This window comes from Ctenopharyngodon idella, chromosome 1 (assembly GCF_019924925.1).
Source record: "Ctenopharyngodon idella isolate HZGC_01 chromosome 1, HZGC01, whole genome shotgun sequence".
NCBI lineage: Eukaryota > Metazoa > Chordata > Actinopteri > Cypriniformes > Xenocyprididae > Ctenopharyngodon > Ctenopharyngodon idella.
Window position 1 is genome coordinate 11,414,101 of NC_067220.1, and position 17,193 is coordinate 11,431,293.

General features: G+C 35.6%; 2 protein-coding genes across 4 annotated transcripts in view; one reads left to right on the forward strand and one right to left on the reverse strand.

The window, feature by feature from the left end:
- Nucleotides 1-10,049, reverse strand: part of si:dkeyp-9d4.3 (caskin-2) — a 59,585-nt gene extending 49,536 nt beyond the window's left edge. Inside the window, exon 1 of the mRNA XM_051889580.1 lies at nucleotides 9,903-10,049. Within this exon, the coding sequence (XP_051745540.1) occupies nucleotides 9,903-9,996 (94 nt within the window). The 5' untranslated portion in view covers nucleotides 9,997-10,049. The remainder of the gene's footprint in view (nucleotides 1-9,902) is intronic.
- Nucleotides 10,050-10,104: 55 nt separating this feature from the next.
- slc5a10 (solute carrier family 5 member 10) overlaps nucleotides 10,105-17,193 on the forward strand; it is a 38,252-nt gene continuing 31,163 nt past the window's right edge. The window contains exons 1-3 of one of the 3 annotated variants that reach the window (XM_051889578.1): nucleotides 16,407-16,489; nucleotides 16,673-16,741; nucleotides 16,971-17,042. In XM_051889578.1, coding sequence (XP_051745538.1) covers nucleotides 17,028-17,042 — 15 coding nt within the window. In that variant the 5' untranslated portion in view covers nucleotides 16,407-16,489; nucleotides 16,673-16,741; nucleotides 16,971-17,027. Of the gene's footprint in view, nucleotides 10,243-16,406; nucleotides 16,490-16,577; nucleotides 16,742-16,970; nucleotides 17,043-17,193 lie in introns of those variants that run through there. The other 2 variants (XM_051889579.1, XM_051889577.1) reach the window with 2 other exon arrangements.

Sequence of the window (17,193 nt, forward strand, 5' to 3'; positions counted from 1 at the left end):
ATGAAAAAGAGCTATTATGAATCACCAATTTAGACAAGGGAATAGAGGTTGAAAAAAACTTGAACTGAATGATGTTCTTTTGCCTTTTTCACCTTTATGATTTGGATAGATTTTTTTTTACAGATATTATTATTATATTTAAAAAAAATTCAAGACTTCAACAGGAACATTGATACACAGAATGGAGTCAAAGCAAAAGGTTAAGTGCACTTCTCAAAGACACAAGGGCTCTGGTCAAAGGAAGTGGCCTGTGCAGGAATCTGTTTCACCCTGCAGCACCGCACACACTTGGCCTTGTACATACAAATGAATCTTCAGAGTTCGCATTCTCAGCTCCACATTTGGCCTCAAGACCAATGAAACCTCCTTGTCTGGGAAAATTACAGCCCAACCAATCAGTGTCAGCTGCAACTGCGGACGGATCAGTTTGAGTTTACAATGCGAAGCTCTGACAATGACAACGACAAAATCAGCACCGAGAAAGCCATCGTAAAACCCACTTTAGCACTGGGTTTTAAAGATTCGACAGTTATGAATGCATAAAAAGAGCTGGATTAAAACTTTAATAACTCTAGCTGGATGCAAGTAATTGAACTGCTGCTAGACAGTCTCACTCCATCTTCTGATTTTATCTACTTCTCAAGGTCAGACAGCATTAAAGGAACCAAAAATGTAAAAATACACAATAAATATTTGAATGAACAAGGCAAACTCATAACCTGTGGCCTTACAACTGCAGTTTTGACTGAATAATGAAGCTAATAAAAACAGATATCAATAGGGAATGTCAATGCTTCAAAGAAAAGATCCAAGATGGTGGAACCTGTGATGCAGGAATTTTTAAATCACAATCAGTGTGTTATTTTTGTGCTATTTATATACTATTATAGTATAGTACGTTTTAGTAATTTTATTATGTGGTTTTGTCATTTTTATTAGTTTTTATTTAGCTTTATGCATCAGAGAGTTAAATGCAAAAGATGTAAATGTACCAGTCTCAATCGAGGTGAATAACTAGTGTAGTGAGATATATTCCCTGGAAGTGAGATACGCTTACAAAAAGTTCTGTCTATAAAGTTCTGCTTGATCTCATGTATTCCCCTTTAGGGTGAGATAAATGGTATTTCCTTCTCTGTCTCTCCCTCCCTCTTTCTTTTTCTGAGAGTGCATTGATGTTCATGGCTGGCTGAGCTGATGTGTTCTGGCATTTTCTTTTCGCTGGTTTGGGAATGTCCTGCTTACACCATACACAGTGGCTAGAAACACACACACACACACACACACATTGTGCAGAGATGAGGCCCTGTGAGGAGGCACAGTTGCAGAAAAACCGTTATACATGAATGAGGTAAGTTCATGTTAAGAAATGTAACTGTTGTCCAAAAACATCACTCAAGTTTGGGAGTTTGGGATCTTTAACACAATGCCTGTTTCCACCTCGAAAGGGATTTATCTGATACAGAGGAAGCATTTCCAATTGTCAAGCATGGGTTTCATTTTGTTTGTGTATGCAATAATGAATGAGTCAGTGCTGGAATTTGTTATTTTTAATATTTTGCTGACTGCTCAATGAGGTTGTTATCAGTAGCAGAAAGCATCAGCGTTTTTTCTGCGTCTGGCTATCTGTTGTACTGTAATCACAACACAAAATTCAAACAAATGTGCCACCACTCCTGATAAACATCCACTGATGCAAGTTTGGTTCATTAAAAAAGAAAGATTACAAAACAAACCCTTCATACACAAAGTGATAACACTTGACTAAAGAATGTCAACCTTTTCCAACTCAAGAACCTCTTCCTAATAACTTTTATTAAAGAGGACCTATTATCCTTTTTTACATTTTCAAATTTCTTTAGTGTTTAATGTTGCTGTTTGAGGTCTGCAAAGCTACAAAGCACGAAGTCCACTTAAGGAATTATTCTCTATATCAGTGCGCGTTGTTTATTAACCCTGAAACGCCTTGATTGTAGTCTTGAGTTTTCTTCCGGGAATGAACACATCACGGTATTCCTCATTTAAATAATTCCCACCCAAGGCATATGCAAAATTAAGGGGCGGGGCCTGGTTGAGTTAGTTAGTAGTGTGTTGAAACTCATGGTTATGGTAAGGGGTGAGACATTTCTGAAATGAGATCTAGTCCACCCGACCAATCGCGCGCTTTTGTGGGGTTTTTGAACATTCAAACATAAAAATCTATTCTAGCAGACCCCAAAAACAAAATCAAGACTTTGTAAAAGGGCATAATATGCCCCTTTTTACAACATTAGCAAACATTATTACACTAAACAAAACCTGATCTAGTTTCCTAACTAACTTTTTACATCCTAAAATCCAAAAGCCATTTCCTGGGTTCATCGAAACCACCGTATAGAGAGAATTACAATAAGTTTTACTCTAAATATATGTAGCCAAATCAGCTAAAAACTTTACAGTACAACATGTAGCTTCTTTCAATTAAAAAAACTATATAAGAAATTAACTGCATTTAGAAATAAACAGCAATAAAATATTAAATACATTTTTTTTCACATTATAGTCCACTGACCCAATGCAGTACTTTCATGGACCATAGCTGAAAAATGTCACGTTTGACAGATGATTAATATTTGACATTCAATCCACTATATCCAACAACATCTCCACTGTCTCCATCACTTCTTAAAGTGAAACTCATGCATATAACCAGAAAATTCACATTTCCACAAAACTAATAATCCGCCTAAGAAAACTAGCCTCAAGCAAATTTTTTGCAGTCGTATCTTATGATGCAACAATCCATCTTTCATTTTATGGCTATATTACAATACTATATGCTAAACTGTAAATGCAACCACAAACCAGCATATATAAAAATGACCATTTAAAACTATTACAAATGCTTTTAGCTGGTAAATTATCAAACATCTGTTCTGCTTGGATTTTCTTTTATCTCTTAAGACCTTTGGGAAACGTGTGAAAAAGAAATCAGTGACAGAAATATACTAAAAATAGGTCAAATTACTAGTTAGGCTACACTTACTTTACATCAGGTCAATTATATGCAAATCTACACATTCCTTCATTCTTAAAAAAAAAAAGACAAAACTATTACAAATGCCGTTAGCTGGTAAATTAATAAACATCTGGTCCACTTGGATTTTCTTTTATCTCTTAAGACCTTTGGGAAACAAGTGAAAATGAAATCAGTGACAGAAATGTACTAAAAATAGGTCAAATGTGCCACCTTGTATGTGGATTTTTGAGAATCATTTATGCTGTGAACAAACATTTCTGAAATGCTTTGATTTTTCCTTGCTTTCCATCTGTTCAGCTGCTTGAATGAATCTGTGGGTGGTTTGTCATTCATAAAAGATTTGGAATAACATGAGAAGTAATGAATAGTTTCACAATCTCCAAATTAAATAAGACTTTTTATCTTTACACTTTATTACAAATACAAAAAGTGCAACTATGTGTTGTTACTTAATGGAGCTAGTGATGCTATTGAACTGATGTATGTGATGTAGTCATGTTAATTCAGTCATATTAAATCACATTTTAACAGGAAAACTGCTCAAAGGGAACTGAAGGCTACTTACTGCTCTATATGCTAATCACAGTACCAGGTGCTTTAAGTGCCCTGGTGTCAACGATCAGTGTTTAACTGCCCATGCAAGAACAACATTTAACTGCTCTAGAACAAAAGGAAGGAGTTTCTCAAAGAAGCAGTGTCAAATCAACATGCTTAAGATAAATGAACTCTTGCAGGCACTAATTTAATCTTTTGGGAGGTCTATGGACATCTGCTCTACTAAATCAGTTTGTTCAGATACTGGTGAGGAACATGTGTTGTTTAAAAGAGATCTAGGACAGAAAAAATACTTTTTGATTTTAAACATTTTAAAGGTATGTGGAAGCACAAAAGTATCTACATAGAAATTGCTAGTTAAATGTACTTTATATCAGGTCAGTTATACACAAATCTACACGTTTATTCTTAAAAATTACAACAATAAAAAAAAAAAAAACAGACAATGCTTCAAAGGAAATGTTTTACAATATACCCAGTATCGCCAACAAATTTAAAATCACCATTCATTCAAAATAGGAATAATTACCTAATGTGAACAAGGCTTGGACAGATTAGTAGAAGCACTAACCCCCATAATGGTGACTTCAAATAAATCAGCATACTGTAAATTAGCACATAACCACATTAGTAATACTAAACTGAACTTTAAACATGGTGTTTAAACATAAATGTGTGTCAGCAGTGTGTGTACACAACCACCCTATAATGGCAAAAATCCACCCACTGGATTAATCCCCATAAATCATAAGCAGTGTCTCAGAATAAGCTGTTTGCAGTGTCTATGCAATCTGACATCACATTGCACAGGCCCCGCACATGACTGCTGACTGACTCTGCCTGTACACAGTCCGCCATGTTTATCTCCTCGCCAGAGCATTTAACAGCAGCATTCAAGAAATTTATTCTTATTAAAGCTACAAAAGTTATTCAATCAAGAGCAGTGATTTTCTGTTTTTCTTTTATTGTTTGATTCATATAGCAGTAGGTACTGTATATTATGCTGCTTTTACTTTAATACACAGATCTAAGATACGCATGCGATTTCTTTACTTGCTGTTTACATTCACAGACATAATCGACTGTGTTTATGTGAACTTTGTGTGTTAGGGCTGCACAATATTGGAAAAAATTGACATTGCGATATTTTGTTTTTCTGCGATATAAATATTGCGATATGAAAAAAAAATTTGAGCTATTCAGATGACTTGAATAGCTCTGTTTGGAAAGAATTAATCATTCTAGGATGATTGGGGGTGATTTTGTAGGTCAGTGAATACGCACAGAAAATAATGAACAAATTACAAGCATAGATAAATATAATTGAACAAAGATACAAATGAAAAAAATAGTGCTTTATATATTTCAGGTAAGCCTAACAGTATTCTGGTATAGAAACTGAATAATCAAGTGTAAAATAACACTTCATAGTCTTCACTTTATAAATTAAACATAATTAATCTGTGTTAAAACTACAAAAGTGATGTCTTTTTGTTGTTTGATTAACATTCATGACACAGAAAGCAGCAGTGCTACTGTCACTTTAAGACTGAATGCGTGGACCCAAAATACTGTTACACATCCAGTTTTCTTTCACAACAACTGTGTTTACAAGGATACTCAACGTTTTACGTGCATTTTGACCCCTGGACCAGGTCCATACGGATTAACGATCCCTATACTAGAAATCGCACATCCTGCGATGTGACTATCGCGGATGCGCACATCGCGATTCTGATGCTAAAACGATATATCATGCAGCCCTATTTTTGACATAAACTTGTGTGTATTTCACAGTTTATGCGCAATAACATGTGAAAGAGAACTTAGTTTGAACTTAGCGCCGCCTGACACCCAGCTTTTTGTGTGCATGCTTTGGATGTGTGCAATCAGAAAACCATATATCAGAAATTTAGACCGATATGGCTTTAAAACGCAAGCAGATAATAAGCTTTCATGATGATGAAAAAAATGTAGTGTCACGTGAGCGTGGCTGCGATAGAGATGATAGTCAAAACCAAACAGATGTTTTAATTTTTGGTAGAGTATCTGAGGCATGAGCTGTAAAGGCTCTGCCCTCTTCTGGAAAGTGGGGTGGGGAGCAGCAACTCATTTGCATTTAAAGATACATGCACGAAAACAGCATGTTTTTCCTTCCACTCAAAATTGGGCATTTACAACACGGTATAATAAATGATCTGTGCGGTATTTTGAGCTGAAACTTCACAGACACATTCTGGGGACACCTGACCTGAGACTTATATTACATCTTGTAAAAAGAAGCATAGTAGGTCCCCTTTATAAACAACTATAGCCTTATTAGTTACTAAATCAACTATATTTAGAATCCTTATAAGCCTCTATTTTTTGCCCTGCCTACCTAATTAAATATTCATATGCAAGAGCCAATAAAATACAGTAAGTTTGTTCAAAAAAATATATATAGAGAGAGAGATGTTATTTATTAAGATATTCACTATTTTTTATGTAGTTTCAGGGGAGGCATAAGGGGGATGGTATCAAACAAAGGTCAAGGAATAGAAAGTTCAAGGATGTCATGTAATAAACCTTTAGAAAACATATATTTTCATTTATGAGTCTCTTGAGAGATGAGAACATCCCAACAGCAGAACATATTGGACATTGATGTAAAGGTGTTAGCAAGGGTTTAGCAACAATCACAGAAAGGATGTATGCAGTCTGGCATACCAACCGACATACCAACTGATCCTCACTATTACTATGCCTTCAGAGGAAAACAGTAACTACTCTCTTAAAAGAATATCTACAAAGGTAAATATGTCTTCATTCATGTCTTTATTCAGCACACACACTCTATAATTTTGTTAAATTACAGGTATACATAAATTCACTGCTTTTTTTTTCTAAAGATGATGATGTCTAAAAATGCACCAGAGAAAAAGGTGAATGTTTCTTTACCAACACGGGGAAAAGAAGGGCATCTTCAGTATAGCTATTATTGTAAAACTCTCCCTCTCACACACACACATACACACACACACAGAGAGAGTGGCCTGCTTTCATTTCAGGCCGCCCCTCCTACCATAGCAGGAGATGCATCTCTCACCACCTGGGATGTTACCCAGCACTGGAAGTGGTAATTGCATTTCAATTATAGGCACGTATGTTTGTGTGGTGTGAGCCTGATCTTGTGCAACAGTCACTGTATGTATAGTATAGGACTGTATGTATAGGATTCATTGTATAAATAAGAGGAAAGCTATTCCAACCGAGCATTATTTGTGACCTACTGTACCAAAACAGTCAAATACTATCTGCATCCTCATTGTGTGTTGAGACAGCAAGGACAGTCTGTTTTAAGGCAGGTTCACACCAAGGACGATAACTATAACAAATTGTTTCAAGGTCTGTGTACACCAAGGATGATAATATATTGTACGTTATTATTATACAATATAATTATAAAAACCGTTCTAAATGTAAAGGAATAGCAGAGTTCACACCACAACTATAACGATAACGCCACAGAGGAATTATATCATTGGAATCACTTTAAAAACAATTTTTCCAGCTGATGAACGATAAAAACATTGACAGCCAATCAGAATCCATCCTATTTAAAGACCTTGAACATTTAAAGTGACAGATGACAAAACTCATCATAGCACTCATCATAGCACAGAAACTGCGTTTGTTAAAATGACAATTAACTTACTTTTAGCTTCTGACCAAGGCTCAAATCTCAACACTAGTTTTACTTGATCTTAGTGCTGCTAACTACTAACTACAAAATTATACTGGTATTCAGGGACAGGCATTAAGGTGGTTTAGATCATACCTATCAGGCGGTTACCATTTTGTTTATTTAAACGAGGAAAAAGATCGAAGATAACATCAGTAAATTATGGAGTGCGACAAGGATCTGTGTTAGGCCCTCTGCTATTTTCAATATATATGCTGCCACTTGGTAATAATATAAGAAAACATGGAATTAGTTTCCACTGTTATGCCAGTGATATTCAGTTATTTATTTCATCACGACCAGATGAAATCTCTAAAATATCCAAGTTGACAGAGTGTGTTAAAGATATAAAATACTGAATGACCAGTAACTTTATCCTGTTGAATTCAGATAAGACTAAGGTATTACTTATTAGACCAAAAACCTGTACACAGAATCTCTAAGAATAAAATTTGCATTTAGAAGGATGTACTGTTACTTCATCCTCTACAGTTAAAGATCTGGGTTTTATATTAGACAGCAGCTTGTCTTTTGAAAATCATATTTCATATGTTACAAAAACTGCCTTCTTCCACCTCAGAAACATTGCTAAGCTCTGGAACATGTTAGTTCATGCATTCATGACCTCTCAACTAGATTACTGTAATGCATTACTAGCTGGTTGTCCTGCATCCTCAATAAACAAGCAACTATTAGTCCAAAATGCAGCTGCTAGAGTTCTTACTAGGTAAAGAAAATATGATCGCATAACACCAATTTTATCATCTCTACACTGGTTACCTATTAAGTTCCATGTCAATTATAAAGTATTGCTACTGACCTATGCCTTATAGGTCAGTAGCAATACTTTATAATTGAATAAACCATTTATAAATGGTGGACTTAAATATCCTAGGTAGTACCTAGGATATTTAAGTCCACTAAAGGAGGGAGAGCGTTTTCACATTTATCTCCTAAACTCTGAAACAGCCTTCCTGATAATGTTTGGAGCTTAGACTCTTTAAATCTAGAATAAAGACGCATCTCTTTAGCCAAGCATTCATATAATGCATCTCATAACTTTGTACTCCAGTTATAGCAGATCAAATGCACATGATTATCTTTAGGTAACGTTATGAACAGCAGCTATGCTAAATATTTTCCATTTGCTTTTCTGTTTTATCTTGGGATGCCCATCCAGAGGCAACTCCAGTTTGGATCCAGCCTCTTATGAAGACTTCAGATGCCTCGACACCTGTGAAAAGATGGCACCAACTCCTGCGAGGACTTTCGATGTCCCAACACCAGTGAAGAGACGAATCAAGAGGACTTCAAAAGATGCAAACTGAATCAACATGCACCAGTGCTACATTTTTTCTATATATCCTAATCATTTGTTAACAACATGTATTCTTTCACTAAAACAAGCTACATATACATCAAGAATAGGCCTACCTATTGCAACCAACAGTAATATGACCTGGCGACCGCCAGTGATAAAATCGCTGTCAGCGTGAACGCCCCTTTACACGTCATAATGGACAGACGCCCAAACAGCTGAGTGAGTGGCCTCTCACTCTCTCTCTCATGTACTCACACACTTTATTACTCTGACATCTGGCGCTTTTCACTAATATAATCCCTCTTCCCTTCCTGAACCTTCCCAACAAGGACAAACAAGATGGTCTCTAGCTATCTATCTATCTATCTAAATAATTTGAAGAACAGGTACATGGAAAATTAGGACAACGTCTATCTGATAGGAATAACTGGTACTTGGATATAAAATAAAGATTGTATCTGTCTATTGACATCATAAATCTATATAATATAAAGAACAGTCAGGTACTTAGAAATAAAATCTGATGTAACACTGAATGAACCATAAATGTAAAAGACAATATCCTTCTGCACATGTTTCCTTCAATGCTCCATCCCTTTAATCTTTGGGGATCTTGAGCCACCTGCCATATATGAGCGCGCGCTCATCTGGACATCAAAGCGGATTTGGCGCGGCCCGCCACTTTCATGCCGTTACACACAGCAAGCATCAAGTATTGACAGCCCATCTACACTGAGCGACGCGACAAAAGTGGAACGCTTCCGTTATAATCAGCGAATGTTGATATCTGCGCTGATAATTACTAAAAAGAACCGACTCACTCAAGAGTCATTCGGACGACCCTGGCCGCGCTATATGATTTTGAGTCACTAAAAGGAATGGTGCTCATAAGAGTCGTTCGTTTAAAAATCGGACTGGACGCGCCTGGTGCGTAGACGAGAACCGTATGTAAACGTCACAAAAATCGTTTAGTTTCGGTACGTTTTAAAAATGTATTTAAGCGGTTCCTTACCAGAACCGATTCTCGGTTCCCAATCATAGACGCGTATACGACACTGACATGCAGAAGGCCTACAAAGTCATTTTTCTACATGCTCTTAAGAGGAAATTGGTTCAAAATACAAGAATTTCTTCACCACACATTTATTTATTTGGCTAAAGCAAAGTGTTTTGCCATATAATAGCACATATTCAAAACCCGTGCTTGAGTGGTCATTGAAGCAATAGCAAGGGGGTGTGTGAAGGGTGTGATGAGACATTTAAAGATCGGTGGGTGTGATACTTACTCGCTTTGCCCTGTTTGGGTCTCTGGAGGAGCCGTTGGACGGTAATCAGATCCTCCGTCTTCACCGCCTGCAAGAGTTCCTGTTCTTTCCCCATCCTGTTCAATCACACACTCAAGCACCCTCTCTCACACATGCAGTCATGGCTATACTTCTACATCCAGTGCATCTTCAGGGGACCAGGCGACCATAACGGTGCCGTTACCGCCAGCACATCCTCGCCGTTCATCGTAAAAAGGTCGAGTGCGCAGAGACGCGCAGGACGCGTTTACATGCCCAGTGGAGTGACCAGCGCCGTCCACGCAGTAGCTGACGATGAAAAACGGTCTTATTGCGTACTGAGGTGACAGAATCCAATCGTTTTCAGGTTAAAGGGACGGCGCGGAAACCTTGCGCGTATTTACGCACGGTGACATGGCTCGTTACAAAAATATCAGATGTTGTGTAAATCACAACGGATGGCGTCTCTTTGACCCGAAGCTCGTAGAGAGACCGTATATATTACGTAAACATCCAGGCAGATGTGCGCGCGGGCGCTGGAGGTTGTAATCCGCTGTCGCTTTCTCATGTGCGCATGTATGTGTGTGTGTGTGTGTGTGTGTGTCAGTGTATCTGTGTATGTATGGCAAGCTGTTTTAACATTTATTCTTTAAAACTGACTAGTATAAATCTTGTTACTTTATGCAGGCTACTTTTTAATACTAGTAAATAACAAAATAGTGAATACCGTAAAATAGTTTTACCGTAAAAACATTATTTTTTAATAGATATAGGTCTTTATTCAATTAGTACTAGAAAAAAATAGAATAGTTTCTTAGTAAAACAACAACCAGGTATCAACAGGAAATGTAATGCATGCTAGCAAAGCCATTTGGGGGCCATTAAAAAAATTAAAAGGGATTTAAGGGAATAACGAAGAAGAAATAAGAACGGTAAAAGTTCCAGGTCTATTGTAGTTCATTAGCTGAGTTTTAAAACTATAAAACTCAGCTAATTAACTAATTAAAGCATTTAAAACTATAACATTTATATATAATATAATATAAAACTATAATATTATGTAATATAATGTCTAATATTTCAAAAACGTGAAACGTTTCTTGTCTTGTCACATTCAGTTATGAATTATGTTAATCATTTATTAATCAAATAATAGCATGTTTTCAATTCAAAACAGCTAAATTTCATAAAAATGTTGAGTAGTTTGCATCACTGGATATTACTTTTAAAACTTTTTTGTCATCCTAACAACAAACAGAGCAGTGCATAATGGAGTACAGCAGAGCAGCATCAGTAATATTGAATATTAGGGGGGACAATTTGGCCATTTCTAATTATTGGGGGGGACTTGTCCCCCTCAATGTTTATGGTGGTTACCACCCTGGCTGGAAGTGAACAAGGTGGTATCTGAAACAAAGATATCCTTAGGATTCTTTGGCAAAAACACTGCAATTAATCCATCAAACTTTTGAGCTATGACAAATTCCAATGAAATTATGTTCAACCAACAAATTATTCTTGGTTTTTAAGTTGTAACGGCGTTACGTAATCAGGATACAAAAATCCAGTAACTGTAATTTGTTACAGTTACATCAAAAAACGTAGTAATCAGATTACAGGGACATTTTGAAAAAAAGGGGGAATACTATCAGGATTACAATGGTTTAATTTAAAACTAAATAAATCATTATTTTGCCATAATAACACCATATTAAGCGCTGCTTGATTATACAGTAGTTCCTGGTTCTGTTGCCAGTGAGGACACGAGCCACCCACTGGTGCATGCGCAAATAACACCCGTCTACAATCTCCTCAGACGCAGATTGAATCACTGCTGCTGGTTGAAACGATGCTGCCCGCGGGAAAAAACGCTTTCAATTCATGGAAATTTCGCTGCTACTTTGTTTTCAAAGAAGAAAATGCAAACAACATGATTGTACAGTGCAAACTCTGCCTTCCAGCTACAAAAACACTCTCTTCAAAGGACTAAAAAAATAATCTGTAATACCATACTGTAGCCACTAGATGTTTGTATAGCCCTTTGCACGCGCACACACACACACACACACACATACACACATATATATTCAGGGCTGTGCATTCCCAAGTTGTGGAAATGAGACATGATTGCTTAGTTTTAATAGGTTTTAAAAGTAACCAAAATGCTAAACATTAAAATTAAAGCAGAACAAACATGAACAGAAATGTTTGATCCGAGCTTGTTCAGTTTGGTTATGATCTGATGTCACTTTTATATTTTTAAGCTCTAAACATCAACAAAAATAATAATATTGCAATAGATCATTTATCAGATTTTTAAAATATTTTTATTGTTGAGACTCATTCAAAAGTATGGATGTGTAACATTTAAAATTTGCAGAAATTGAGAAGAAATAATTAAAATTAAAATTTTAATTTTAATTAACCTTGAAGTAATCCAAAAGTAATCAGATTACATTACTTTCATATTGTGGTACTTGGATTACGTTACTTTTTTTTATGAAGTAATTTGTAACTGTAACAGAATACATTTTTAAAGTAACCCTCCCAAGCCTGCAAATAAAACTGGTCAAAGGCGTTATAACATTGCTCATAGATTTATTGTACAGTATACCTTCACGTAGCCACCCACAACCTAACCATGCACGTGCATTATACTCTTCAGCACAATGGTAACCACAAAACTTTACAGAAAGGTTGAATTAAATCAATACATTAGAATTTTTAACTTGCAAGCAACCATATGTTTATGTAAATTGCAGTAATGTGTCCTCTGAATTTCTTTTAGCGACTAATTAAAAACAGAATACTAGTCACTAATGGATGACATACTAGTAATTATAAAGTAAATACATTAACATAAAAATTAATGTTACACATTGAAATAATAAATGTTAAAGCAGCTTGCCACAGTGTGTGAGAAAGAGAGAGAGATTGCTTGGTTAAATTGATGGTGCTGCATCAATCAGGGGGCGTGACTAAATAGACCCTTTCCCATGAGCCTGACAGATTAAAAGGGAGGAAAGCAGTGCATGTTGTGTTTGTGTGTGAGCGAGTGTGTTTTTGAGGAGAAAGGACAAATTTTAGTGGGGTAGATACTGACCGTGTACACTAAGCCAAAGGCACATGGTCCTTTAAGGAAGGGGGAAGATGCACACTGTTAATTGAACGTGTCATCCAAAAAAATCAGTCATTGTTTAGGATATTCACCCATAATTGTTCCAAATCCAACCTCCTTTTTTCCAGCTGAACACAAAAGGGAATATTTCATAATAAGTTCCCACAATATAATAAAAGCATACAATGACAGTGACCACAACGTGAAAAGGTTAAAAAACAGAAAAAGAAACAGTATAGTTATAGCAACAGATGAACAGATGAAACATCTGAAGAAAGAAACACAAAATTATTCTCTTTTTTTTAAGTGAGCTGTTCCTTTAAATCTCATTGGTGGCCCTCAGACACTGATAGCCATACAGCTCTGATTATTATCATATAATTTAATCGCTCTTTTCCTCTCTATCTCTGTCATTTCAGCCATAATTTTGGTGACAATCTTACAATTAAAAGTCTGTGATACGATACATTACTCCCTAAGGGTGTCAGCAAAACCAGAGCAGATGTCTAATCTGGGCTCCATTCTAACCCACATCAGTCAGTGGGTAATTGGTCGTTCTTTACTTATTTTGCACTGTCATTTTTAAGGACTGCAATGACTAAATTTATACTCAGTTATTTGTGAGGTAAAACTTATTATATAAATTAACTGCACAGAGATTCCCCTCCTACCAGTTCTTGGCTCTGTCTAACCTGGAATCTGCTACATTTGAGTTTGCCAACCAGAACTTTAATCACTAGTTCACCAACAGTTTACGCCTGGAGATGTGCCTTCCTGCAGAGATTAGTGTAATTAAACACAACTGAATCAACAAATTCAGCAGGTGTGTTGACTGGGGCTGGAACTAAACCCTTCCAGAAGGTAAATATCCAGGGAAAGGATTGAGCTACAGTAAGGGCGCTCTTCATTTTTCAGCATGATAGTGTAATGTAGCGTAATGCATCCGGATGGTTTCTTATATTTCTATTTCTATTATGTGGATTTTCATTAGATTATCATCACTGTAATACAATGATTTGTTTCATTAGGTTAGTATAATAAATACTACTATACTGTATGTTATAATTTATATAATATATATTTTCTGCATTACAGTAATGAGGGTAATAATTATTATTTTGCATTACATTAATGATAAATGAGGGGGGAGGGGTCAAAAGTATTAGGATTATAAAGAATAATAGAAGAGATTAATACTTTTATTCAGCAAGGATGCAGTTAACTGATCAAAAGGTGACAGTAAAGACTTTTAAATGTTATTTACATGCATTTCAAATAATTGCTGTTCTTTTGAACTTTCTATCAAAGAATCCTGAAAAAAATTGTATCACAGTTTCCACAAAATATTAAGCAGCACAACTGTTTTCAACAAATATATAAATATATAATATATTCAACAATAAGAAGAAAGCATATTAGAATGATTTCTGAAGGATTATGTGACACTAAAAACTGGATTAATGATGCTAAAAATTCAGCTTTGCCATCATAAATTACATTTTTTTAAAAATATGAAAATAGAAATCATGTATTTTACATGTAATAACATTTCACAATATCACTGTTTTACTGTATTTTTGATCAAATGAATGCAGTCTTAGTGAGCATAAGAGAAAAATTTTAATTGCCACAAACTTTTGTAGACAGTAACAAGTACTGCGTATCAATATATAAACCCTCTGGGCCTCTTCATTTAGGGGTCACACTTGGTTTCTTCATGGTCAAAAGTGACCGAAGCCTATTTTTTCATTATTATTTAGAATTTTTAGGGTATTTTACGACACTATGCAATATTCAAACAATTTTTATTAGCTATTTTCCCCATTGAAAATAATACACAATTTTTTTCTAATATATGTTTAAATCATTTTTCAATTAAAGCAGTATTCCATGTGAAAATACAGACAAGGCATTTATAATGTAATTTTCTGAAGGTAGATTAGTGCCATCTGGTGGGAGTAAAAAAAGAAAAACTTTTGTAATGCCATTGTGTAACCACTAGATTCCTATATAGTTCTATATAAATTATCTAGTGTTTTTAGACATAAATACTTAATTATTATTAAGTCGTAGATTTGGATTTATACTCAAACATTCTCAAAGACTACCTTTTGTCAAGGTTTACATGTTTTTTTTCTGAAATGTTGATTTGAAGTGTCGGTTTTTGCATTGATTTTACTACAGTCAAACCTGAACACAGAGGAGGACATTTTGTTACACATAACATCAAAATTTAATAAAAATGTAACAAAAATGAACAGGTATGTTTTATCACAGTTTAATAAATCTAATTCTGATCTGAATTCAACCTCTTATTGAGTCTTTTGGCTCAATTATACCATATTGTTACAGCCACACCAGTTCATTTGTGTGTATAATAGTGTGTGTGTGTGTGTCTCTGCGCGTGTGTGTTTGAGTGGGTGTGTCTGTTTTGTACTCTTGATGTTTGTGTAACCTCTTCCTTGCTGTTCTTTTTTTTACTGCTTTGTGGCTGAATTATTGATTTTGTTTCACATATTTGCAAAAATTTGCTCTGAGTTATAGTCTCGCTAGTTCATATATGTGTGGGGGGAGGGGGTTGGGGGTGGATGTGTCTATTTTGCACTCTTTCCCATTCATTTCCTGTATGTCAGTCATTTTTGACCATGAAGTAGCCAAGTGTGACTATCCAAACATATCCGAATCATGTCCATGATTTTTTTGTGTGTCTGTTCACATAGCTAATGCGACAAAAGTCACTGAGTTTCATCCCATTCCGATGAAGCAAAAAAAAAAAGTAAAATTTCAAAACATAAAAGTTTTCAGTCATTTTTGACCGAAGAGTCCCATTTCAATGTCACTGGAACCGTATATGCTGCCATCATTTAAGACTGCTAAGGCCAAAATAATATGATATACTAGAAAGAAATACTCTGAAATACACAAGTCAGCCAAAGACATTAATTCATCAGACAGTATTTCTCAATTGGAATTAAATGCTTCTTGATATGCAGTAAGATGAAAAGGTTTGCCAAGAGTTTTCTTTACTAATTAACTTTATCTTGTGTCAATTGTGATGCATTTTCAAAGAAATTAGATTGCAAATACTCCTGCCACTCTGTCAAATAAAGTACTGCTGATGTGAACAGTGACCCCAAACACTAAAGGTATCGCTAGTGAGTATGCTTATGTCCATGTGTAAGATTGATGCTAATGGTTAGTGCATGTGTGTGTGTTAATGGGTAGCACCAGTGGGTGTTTAAGTAAATGATTCACTTTGTTAAGTGTGTCTAGGGATGTTTTTTAGACTCTGACAGTCACATTAGGTTAGTTAGATCACACGTCTAAATGCTCTGATTATACATCTAAGCATGTGTGTGTGTGTGGGTGATTGTCTCTATGAGCAGGTGCATGTGTAAGTCTCTGAAACCACAGCAAGCAGCAGGGTTTGTGTGTCTTCAGGGATGTGTTTCATCTGCCTTGTTGTTTTCATGTAGGTGCAAGTTTGCTTCATTAAACTGATGTGTTTAATGATCAATTCACACACGGAGCTGACTGACCGGAACACCTTGTGTCTTTTTAGCCTCTTTGTCTTGTCGTGTTAGTCTGTGTGTAGTGTGTGTGAAGGCAGGACATGGAGTCTAACTCTACCACTAAATCTTTCGCCCTTTCCCAGTCTTTCAGCGTATCTGATATCATTGTAATCGGAGCATATTTTTTATTGAACGTTGCAGTTGGAATATGGGTGAGACGCATTCATGTATTGCATAATTATGTGTGTGTGTTAGCTGTAACAAACATTATTATTATTTTAATATTTTTGTTAACACTTTTGTTTAAGAACATGTGAATGTAAACTGTGGAATTAGAAAGAAAACTTTACTTAAAATATAACATTATTCTAACATTGTCTGAGATGTTAGAGTGGGTAATACAACATCTGAAGTTCGGATAAACTATTATGTGTGTTTCAGTCATCTTGCAGAGTGAGTCGAAACACACTAAGTGGATATTTTCTGGCTGGCAGAGACATGGCGTGGTGGCCGGTAAGTGATAATTAATGAAAACTGACCCAATTGAAGCAATATATGAACGTATTTACTGAAATTTGCTATGGTTAAAGCCTGATTATGAGCAGATAAATTACAAATAATCCTTTTTGATTTTTTTTACTTTACAACCTAAAACAACAACCTT